This window comes from Bidens hawaiensis, unplaced genomic scaffold, assembly GCF_021521415.1.
Source record: "Bidens hawaiensis isolate Kalapana, Puna unplaced genomic scaffold, B.hawaiensis_p1.1 tig00056649_1, whole genome shotgun sequence".
In the NCBI taxonomy this organism is placed as follows: Eukaryota; Viridiplantae; Streptophyta; class Magnoliopsida; order Asterales; family Asteraceae; genus Bidens; species Bidens hawaiensis.
In genome coordinates this window covers 63,581-74,960 of record NW_027500195.1, presented here as the reverse complement: position 1 = coordinate 74,960, position 11,380 = coordinate 63,581, and the positions used below count along the sequence as shown (strand labels likewise).

General features: G+C 28.6%; 1 protein-coding gene across 1 annotated transcript; it reads right to left on the bottom strand.

Annotated features, from left to right (window-relative positions):
- Positions 1-226: 226 nt before the first annotated feature.
- LOC143601533 (uncharacterized) lies at positions 227-5,231 on the bottom strand. The gene is made up of 6 exons (XM_077078920.1): positions 4,991-5,231; positions 2,506-2,957; positions 1,858-2,050; positions 1,411-1,463; positions 1,094-1,304; positions 227-575 (listed from the first exon to the last, which is right to left on the bottom strand). Exons 1-6 carry the CDS (start codon positions 5,165-5,167, stop codon positions 243-245), a joined length of 1,419 nt encoding a protein of 472 aa, XP_076935035.1. The 5' UTR covers positions 5,168-5,231; the 3' UTR covers positions 227-242.
- Positions 5,232-11,380: the final 6,149 nt, after the last annotated feature.

Here is an 11,380-nt window from a genome sequence, read left to right as displayed (position 1 = left end):
GTCTCTCCGTCACTAATTAACCCTTTTACTCCTTAATTCGTATTGGTAAAATTCGTGCGATTTTCTTGAAGTAAACTATTTTATTCTCATTTACCGAACTTCAAGTATCAAACAATACAAACACTAAAATTTGAACTATTTATTGTGTATTACTCAAATTTTTGCCTATTAAGTGTCAAAAACAACATTGATACAAACAAAATTAAACAAGAAAATCTCTATAAACATCTTCATGTACATTACTATACGTGTCCGGCTGCTTCCCAAGCTTCGACTTGCCTGGTTAAGTTTAGTTTGTTTTCACGTATAGCCTGAAGTTGTTGATCGTCAAAAGGAGGGTCCATAATGCACGGACTCGCCTTCGATGGTACCTTAACCTTTGATAATTCTTTATACTCTTTCACCATATCTTTTCCCAAACATGAACAAACTTCAACTGCATTTTTTGTGACAATTGGTTTATATTTGAAAAGCTTTGAGTATTCAGTTAAAAGATGGAGCATGTAATCATACACCAAACTCATTTGTAATTCTTTTTTTATGAATTCACTTCCTCTTCTTCCAATTTCTTGGGCCTATACACATGAAAATTGTTAATATTAGAAAGTGTATGTTTTTAAAATTAATGAGAGCTCTTGTAGGTATTTCATGTCTTGAGAAAAGAAATTTAAATACCTATTATTGTAAATAATATTTGCTTTTTAAATAACCCAATTAAGATGGATTTAAATAGTATTTACTTTTATAAATTTGAGGAAAATACTTTTGTCATTACCTAAATTCTTTGGGTATTTAAATCAAAGATTAAAAATAAGAAAGAAGCAAAAATGATGTTTTACTATTTTATATAAGTTTATAAATTTGTTTGTGAATTTGTAATTCTTGAGTATTAATATACAAAAAATAATTAAATACAAACCTAAAATTTCATTTTAAATGGGTTGTGATCATGTACTCACAATTCCCCGATAACTACATATCAGTTTGACTCGTCACGCGTCAACACATAAACAACTCATTTAACATGTAACATATGTGATTCAAATTCATTGATGAGTTATTTATTTGTTGAACCAGTTATTAGTTTGATTACCTTATCTGTGTTATTATTTCCCCAGTCAACGGCAAACTTGATCGAACTACACTTATTACGCTCATTGATAGGCCAATAATGAACGGTCGGTATCAAACCTCTGGAGAAAAAATCATAGTAGTGAGGAGTTATCACGAGACTCATCGAGTCACAAGCCAATATATATTTCTCGCTAACTGACCATGAGTTTCCTTCAACATATATTTTGTACCTGTATGCAATATGCACAATGTAATTACAAAATTTCGTCGAAAATGAAATTAACTAAAATTTATTTTCTATAAAATGTAATAGTTATTAAGTTGTTGTTGACTGACCTATGGGTACATTGGCTTGCTAAATCTGTTTCTTTAAACCCTTTTCTCCAATCCTGCAATTGTTGGCAAAATAAATTTACATTAAAACAACTATAATAATACATTTATTTCTCTGGATATTTAGCAATTTTACTTGTATAAATGTAAATATACATATTAATAATAATATAATATGTATATTTATTTAGTTATATCATAACTGCATATTTAATATAACATTTATTATGTTTATGTAAATGTATTAGTTATACTGAATACAAGTTATTATTTTTATACAAATAACATGTTTAGTTAAGTTGAGTATCCTCGTTTGAGTTTGAAGTTTAAAACTACATAAAGCTCAAATTAAAGTTTTTTATTAAATAAGTTTAGACAGACTAAACATGTCTCAATTCAATATAATAAAATGATGATTTCAAATAGGTGAAATGGTTCTTAAACATTTACCAAATGGTATATTCTAGCATTCCATTCTTGTTTACCATCGGAGTTGCACCTCGCAAGGTCTTTCCGAGCTTTCCCCGTGTGTGTATTCCCTTTCCAGTATGCAAAGGGTTCTCTTTCCGTCCATTTTTGTCTTTGATTCGCTTGTTCCAAATCCTTGCCCAGCTTCACCCATGGCGGTATATTCACTTCCGGCCTGCAAAATCATATTCCGTCATGAAACCTCATAAATCGTGAGAAACACTTAAACATGAACACGACCCATTTTACCTGAAAGTTGATTTATTTATTTATTTTTTTTAATTGTTTTTACCTATTAGTGCTTCAAGTTTACATTTATAAAAAAAATACAATTTACATAAAACACTTACATTTATCTATAAAATAAAATGTTGATTTACCTTTTAGTTTTAAATTTTGACATAACATATTTAACCAATTTAATTTATTATATAATAAGCATTTAAAAAAATATATAATAGGAAATAAATAGGTTAACGGGTCAACCCCTAAACCCGTTAGGTTAACTAGAACCAGTGTTCGACCTGGAACTGACACGAATCTGTTTATACCAAACCAAAACCCACAATTACGTGTTAGCTTCGTGTCGTGTTTAAAATTCATAGCACTAGTTATAAAGGTGTATATTACCAACCCCAGAAGGACCAATCCGGGAACACGATATCATAAGTCAAATCATCGCCACAATAATGGAACAACGGTGGTATAACGCTATTGTTGTCTGGGTAATCAGATTTAAGGATCAACGGCCAGTCGTGACACATGAACATCAAGTCAAGGTCCGGGACTTTTCCCGGGTAGAGCTCGAGAAGTTGTAGGATCCCCCAAATGGTGAATACGTCTCGAGTTTGGAACACATAGTCGTATTTCTCCATGTATAGCCTTCCATCGACGATGATTAACCTAAAATGCGCCTTTTGTCTAGCTTTTTCAACCATTTCGCTAGTGATTCCGGTGGCTTTCCAGGGCTTTAGATCTTCGTGAATCCAACGAAAGTATTCGGGACATGATTGAGGTGTTGAACTGTTTGTGTCTTCGAATGGGAGAATATCTTTTGGACGAAATTGAGCTGTTATTGAAGACTTCACAACAATAGGGTACGTGTTAGTTGGTTTCTATGTAATAAGATATCATTTTTGCATATTTTAATAACTTATAAGATATCATTTTTGCATATTTTAATAACTTATAAGATATCATTTTGCCCCTTTTATGTGATTATTTTAGTTTTTTATTATCTTTTCAAACACAATTTATTTTTCTCATATAACTTTGTATCTTCATGGTGTTTTATATAAAGCTAGATACGATATTACAATAGTTGTACATCTTAAAAAAACGAGTCATACCCAATATACTCACACATATAAGGGTTTTTTTTTTAATTATTGGATAATATGAAAACTAGAAAAACATATTTAGTCTTTTTACAAAACGTTATATATTAAAAACTATAAAAGTAAAATATATTCTGGATAAAATTTATAAGAATAATTAAAACTTAAATTATTCATTGAATTAATTGATAGGTCAAACCTAAATCGTAAACATTTGGGCCGACGGGCCCAATCATCTTATCCTCATTTTTCTTCCCGTATTTAAATAAAACTCAGATTATTTATAATTTCATTATTTAATTTGAGATGAGAAATTACAAGACTACATTAACAATTCAAGACTATTAACGATAGCAATTAAATTGTGAAGAAATTAAATACTTAAAGTCAACTTGTCAATTTCTTGTTATCTTATAATTCATATATTTTAATATTTATATATAATCGTTCTATAGTTTATGTGATATGTATGATTGTAAAAATTTTGACTAGTCACTAATTAATCGTTAGTCTTGTCCCACTGTACGACTAGCGACTAACGATTGCTAATTGGTTATATATGTGAATAAAGTTAATTGCATCTTTTTATTGTTACTTTGTCAAATTCTCTCTTAGACAAATCAAAGTCCAATGGTCATTTTCATCCACTAAAATAATTGTTCAACTTTATATAATAAATATCATCCAGATTTCTTTATACATTCAAATTTGGAAAATAAAATAATCAAAGTTTTCTTTTGAATATTACACTGTATAATCTTATATTTAACTGACTGGAAGGAAATAAAGTTTTACTTGATGTTTGAATGTACACAAAGTTAACTATATTTGAATACCTATACACGTACACAAACATAAACATCCTTATAATACAAAATTTGAGGATTTAAAGGAATGAAAAAATTGAGGACGAATAAATTAAGGTTATTGGAAAATTACACATACATAAACATAAACTCTATTCATGTAATTTTGTTCTTGCCCCCGATTGTATTTTTTATTCAAACTTGCTTTTCATAAAAAAAATTAAGGTTAATGGAGTGAGAAACATAATTGTCACATTTTTATTTAAAATGCAAAGATGAGTAGAAAAACTTATTAATGAAACTTAAGCAAACAACTGAATCCAAATAGTTAAACCGGTTTAGAAACCAGTGGTTTGGTTATGACTATTTATTTAACTCAATTCTATGGACATGTACGGCTTTTCAATAACCGGATCACTTTATACTGTTCTTTTTATAGATGATATATATTACATGTTAAACAAATTATTATATTTTCTTTTTTTATTTTAACACGTTTTTTTTATTATTTGGCCAAATTTGATTGAATTTATTAAACGAAATGAGATCACAATGTTTACCGAATTAACCAAACCATTTTTTTTAATAACTGAACCATTTGTAGCCAAAACCTATCAAAAAAAAAGATAGAAATGATACAAGTGTCATATAATTTTTACCTTACAAATTATAGTAAATAACACACGTACATATATATTATTTGATTTTACTTGTTTAAAGCGAGTAATCAAGCATGAGCCATGAAACAAAAAAATTGAAATTACTTTTCATGATCATATGAATATATTACCCACCTAATTATATTGTTACATCACGTAATAATTTTTTTCTGAAAAAACTATGAATTGAAATTTAGTCAAATTAACCAATGCATAATTATCAACAAATAAACCTATATGTGTTAAGAATTACTTATGTATATATATTGTTTAAACACCTATAAACAAAAAATATGATAGATTATATACTTACTACATCAACCCAACGAGTGAATAAATCTGTTGTGACGAAAAGGGTGACTAAAAACACAATAAGGAATATTGGTACACCGGGGTTCTTCATAAGCATGCCGGAGAAGTAAGCTTGTTTTCGGGGTACGGCTGCCAGAGAAGCAGAACCACCTTCCCCACCACCACTTATTTCTGCCATGAAAACTTTTATAAAACTTAGGTGCAAATCATTGTGTTGGTTTATGAAAGAGAGAGTGGAAAAAAATAGAGGTTTAAATAGAGTTAGAAGCGTGAGGAGTGGGATTCTTTGATTTTTTATATATACCTTATTATAATTATGTAACTTGATCTATTTTTGTTTTTATAGAAGCCAAATAATAAATATCTATATCTATATCTATATCTATAATATATATAAACGAAAACATAAAATCCTACGTGTCGTGAAGTGGTCGCTCCCCCTTTTTTTGGAGTCATCATATTTGCTTGATTTTTAAATTGAGGTTTCTCATGCATTTGACCTGAATTCACGGGTATGGGTCTTACCAAACACAGATATTCCTTAAACGGGTTATAATATCTCATTAAATTAAAAATTATTTTCACCAAATTATTGATGTGAAAATCCTATAAAATAGGACATACTAAAAATTATTATATGATTTTCTTAAAAAAAATATTATTAATAATTAAGAAACAATTTTATAGTAAAAAAATAAGCGGGTCTTAGGTCTTACCAAACTCATATAACTTATAAACCGGGTTATAAAATCTTAGTTATTTGTGAAACCTTTTTATCATCAAACTCTAAATAAAATTAAACGCAAAAAAAATATAAATATTAAAAACGAGTAGTGTAAAACAGCCCCCGTAATACGAGGGATAAAAACTAGTTATCTAACTAATTTATTAAAGCAATACAAGTTTTCAAATGGCCTTCAAATATATTATCCACATGGGATGCCAACTAATTAATTTCCATTTACACATATTGCACATAATTAACTAATTTTTTAATTAACATTACTTCAATTTAAAAATTTTTATGTTAAATGATATAAAAGTTAATGCATTTATTACTATTTAATACTTATTAAATGCCTCAATTAAATTAATTATGAATTTCTAAAATTCTACTGTTATAATAAACAAAAATGATGGTTCAATCACATATCCTTTAATTATCCTAAGGCACCCCTATCTTTTCATATTTAATTTCTAATTATTTTATTAAAATAAATCATTTAGGACCTTCCATAACTAATCCCTTTCTATCCTTATATCATATCAAAACACCATAATTCTAACATGTTTTTTTTCATGTAATATTTAATTTTAACAAAAAGAATGTTTCTTAATGATATCCTTTCACAATATTTGTTTTAAATTTTTAGTATAACATTTCATTGTTTTTTTACAATTTAATTACTAACACAAAATAATATTCTTAATAATTTCATGTTAAAAAGTGAATACTTTAAATTTTGTATTTTCTTATTTTTAATTTAAATTATAAACTATATTTAACACTTTAATTCTTAAAAATCATTCATAATTTTTAAAATCTTTCACTTTCCGACTATAATTATAACTTCTATTATATTCCAAATAAAATCATAATAACAATAACAACAACATGCTAAAAAGCATAAAATCTATTTTTTGTATAATCTTACTATTCGGTTTATTTTACATAAAAAAAATAAATGTTTAATTGTTATAAGTTTTGGACAACCATTCAACAACGGTAATTTTCATTGTCAGCCATGCAGTATTACATGTTCATTTGCATCAAATCTAGATAAATACCTTTTCAGGAAATATGTTAATATGACAATATATCCGATGGTCGTTGTTATCCAAAACATATAATGGTTTCATGTTGTTTGGGATGCTTTTTTACTTTGAAAAATTGAATCTGTTTTTTTATATTTAGGATAATGTTTTTTATGTTTTAAAGCACTTTCTCAATTTTTGTGGATTAGCATTGTTTTAAACTTTTAATATATGGTGTAATAAATGTTAAACCCAAATATTAATTTATATTGCATTATAATATATTATTTATTTAAACTTTGTGTATTGTTTATTTAAGTATTTGTATGAGTTTTATCCATCTTTTTTTACACTGTTCTTCTTAAAAATATAAATCCTTATATCAAATTAATATTAGTAATACATGATTTATGTTTTTAGTAACAATCTTGTGTTATTAGTAAAAAAAAGTTAATTAAATAAATTTTAGACATTATATAGAAGGAAAGATTTTAGAGATTTATGTTGCATTTTCTAGACTAAAACTAGAGATGAAGTCAATCTTCTAATATTTAATGAATAGGTAACTACAATGTTGTATATGAGAATTTTTTAGAGATTAATGAAAATTTACCATCTAATTTTCTTTATCTAATTTTATTGTATGAAAATTTTATTTTATTCAACGTTGTAATACATATTCACATTCATTCATCTAATGTCAAATTAGTATAAGTATTTCACAATGTTTTGTTTTTTGTTAATATAGTTTACCCAACCCGTGTATACACGGGTATTTAACCTAGTTATATTATAAACAGTTTCTAATTACCACAATTAGGTTATTACCTAAGAAAGAATGACCGGTTTCAATAGCTTGATTATTGACTGAAATTTTTTGAACGAGGTGTTACGGATTTACAGGTCAAAAGTGTCTAGTACAAGTTGACTCCATTTGGGCATAAAAATTGGAGTGTAGATGAAAAGAAATTATAGCAGTTTGATATATTTTAGGTTCAAGTATACGGTTTGTTATCAAACAGTTTATAATATTTTGCGAATAACTTTCCCTTATACTATTGCTTATGTATTATCTCAAGTTTCTTTCTGCCTTTTTTTTACAGTTGTGGTTAATCTGTAATGGACAAATCCAATCCGCTTATAGTCGGTAAACGGCATAACCAATGGTGTTGTGCCTAAGGTTGTTTCTATATATGTGACTGAGCAAGCTTGACCAATTTCAACTAAAATATGGTCATGATTATTTTATATGTGTGTGTAAAATTCAACCTCTAGCTTTGCATGACTCAAAAAACAAATGCAAAAGCTACAATATTACATAAAAGTTTATATATAGAAACAAAGATAAATTTATTATACATGTCTTCATAATTTTTTTGTTAATTTAAGCGGGCGGATCATGCTCATATTTAGTTAAGATCAATGGTGTTTTAGTAAAATTAGTTCGGCTCGAAATAGGTTATGAAGGGAAAGTGTTCAGGTCGATATGGGTTATTTTAAAGAATATCAAATTAGTTCGGTCAAAATATGTGTGTCAAAGAAGGTTATGATTCGACGGGCCGAATCGTGTTGTTTTAAGTCATTGTATTTTCTAACTTAAATTTAAAATTCATTATTCATGTATTCCTAATTATATATTAATTTAAATGGGCGGGTCAGGTTTGTGTTTGGTTCAAAACAAGTTTAGGTCAATATGTTTTTTGAGTAAAATAAGTCCGGGTCAAAACAAGTTGTTTTAACAGAGTATCAAATTAGTTCAGGTCGAAATGGGCGGGTAAAAAGAGTTATGATCAGAATGGGTTTGAGTCGAAACGGGTTAATTTTGAAAGGATAGTATTTTCTAACTTAAAAGTCAAATTCATTATTTATGTATTTACAAACCCGATGGAAACTTTTTCCATTGAATCATTTTTTCTATGAACAGTTTATGTTCTAATCCTTCGTCAGTATAATATTTAGTGTAATATATAATTTCATTTATGAGAAATTGTTATACCTTACTAAATTGTTTGACATTATGGATTTTTTTTTATAAATTATAATTGTTTTATATGCTATGACATATATCTTCATGTTTAATTTCACATATAACTTCTATCAGATATATAAACATTTTTTTATTAATATTATATTATTTCTTAACCTGTGTAATACACGGGTTACTAGCCTAATTAATAATATGAAAGCTACAATATGAGTAGAATGACCATGTAAAGTGGGTTTAAATATTAGCTTGAGTAGTCCAATAGTTTATTGAACATACAATGAGAAATCTTAATATAATCAAACACTTTCGTTATGAAAATGAACCGTTTAGAAAAAATAAAAATAAATGGTTTAAAATTATTGGTGTAAAGTAAAGTGTGACGGTATGAATAGCATTTGTTATTAAAAAAAAAAGAGTAAATTGCGGTTTTTATCCATGTGGTTTGTCTAAATATGTGATTTTAGTCCAATAGTTTTAATTTGTAACTTTGTCAAAAAAAATGTAGCTGCTAATTTCTTATAATTAAAAAAATTAGGCGTTTTCATAAATAATGACATACCTCTAAGATAATACCAACACAAAATACGATATATTTTAAACAAATATAAAAATGCTGATTCTTTTTTGGATCATGGTTCATGGAGTAAACAAATAAGACATGGTTTCACGTAAGATGCAAGGTTTCCAAATTCCACGTCAACCTATAATTCTCTACCTATTTTAATATACAATGCTCAGGAAACGTGGTACTTAAATCGTTTTCAAATATGTTATGTACGTCTGTTATCACCTTACAAATTATTATCAAAATAAAAAAACAATAAAAGTTATGTGATCACAAATATATATTAATCTGTTAACTTAACACGAATAATACATTTGTTCGAAAAATTGCTTATTTGTATGGTAATTAAACAATAGTCACCCGGGTTCTGAAATTTTTTTATGTTAAATTCGTTTATCTTAATGTAAATTATATAAATAGCCCATTTAGTTTGGTTAGAAGGTAAGCATGACATAATTTTAATGAAAGTTAGTGCTATAAATATCCTCATTTACATGCGTTTGATATTTCACCACCCTACCCTTTATTGACATCCTATCTATTTGGGACTATTGTTAACATTTTCTAAGTTATTTATATGGTATCTAAAATCTAATGATTTATTTTAGGAACCTACTAAAAGTGATCACTTTTAGAAAGAAATATAGTGACCTAACATCTTTTATAGTTGTGGTCTTTGTGGAGGTAGGGTATCAAATGACCCGCAAAGATAAGTCCTTCGCGACACGGAAGATCTTCCACGGAGGAAATAGTATCAAACTACTCGCATTGCGAAGATATACACTTCCTGCGGAAGAGTATTTAACAATTCAAGGAGTTCAACAGTAGCCATGTTGTGACAAAAAGGAGGACGACACAGGATAGGGAAAGGAAAGACCAATCACAGGCCTAGATCCCTATAATGCCCACGATGGCACGATGGACCAATCACAGAAGGCTAGCGTTGTACCCGCCCACGACAAAGATCTTCATATGCCAGCTGACCAATCAGGAGCCGCTACCATGCTCAACCATGAGAATAGAATGTTCTATTGAGTGAGACAGCTGACCCGATCATTTTCCTTCTCTTCGGCTATAAATACTAGAGAGAAATCAACGGTAAAAGGATCCACATTCTCTCTAAGAATTACTCACCACTTACCATACTGATTCTCACGCCGAATGGTGGTTACGAGAAGACCCCTCGTATTCACCTTCTCGTAACGAGCTCACAGTGTTGGATTTTGCAGGTCACGGCTGCCAGGATTCATGGCAGTTGTTAATATCGACTCACCGGAAAACATTAAACTAAGCCCACCAGGGGTTAGATTAGTGTTAATCCATCATCGGTCGAGATATCAGGTTAAGCCTACCAAGGGTTAACTTAGTGTTTCTTCAATAGTTTTGACAACTAACCGCAATTTTTGCTTCGTTGTGGTTCAATGCTTATGACCCACTCGGATCAAATCGTTTGTTGGTGCCAGCGACCTGTTGCTCTCACTGTTACGTATGACGTTTCTATGTATAAGTTATACTAATATAAATTACGGAAATTACTTGTCCAAGATGAAAGAGACCCTTAATGGCATTGTTAGTTGTTACAAAATAAATGTAACTTCAAACTTATATATATACCTTTTTGTGACTATAGTTAAACAACAAGGATTATCTGTTACTCCCTCCGTCCCATTATAAGTGTCATAGTTTGACTTTTCAAGTCTTTCTTTTGCAACATTGACCGTAAATATTTTTGTTCGTGTCATATAATACTTGATGAAAATTATATCAATGTAAAATACATTTAAAACCCAATCCATTCATATATTTTACATCAAGTATTATATAACACAAACATAAATATTGTCAGTCAAAGTTAAACAAGAAAGACTTGAAAAATCAAATTAGGACACTTATAATGGGACGGAGGGAGTAATATTTTAGCCTTTTTTTTTAAGTTATAAAATCTTTGTCCTTGACTCCTTGTATTATTTGTCTGTCTAGTACTTTACCTATCCGGTTAAATGTTTGTCTTCATTGGTGCCCTTCTAATATGTTTTCGTGAGACACTAATGGGTGTTAGAGTGTTAAATGCTTGATATGTTACC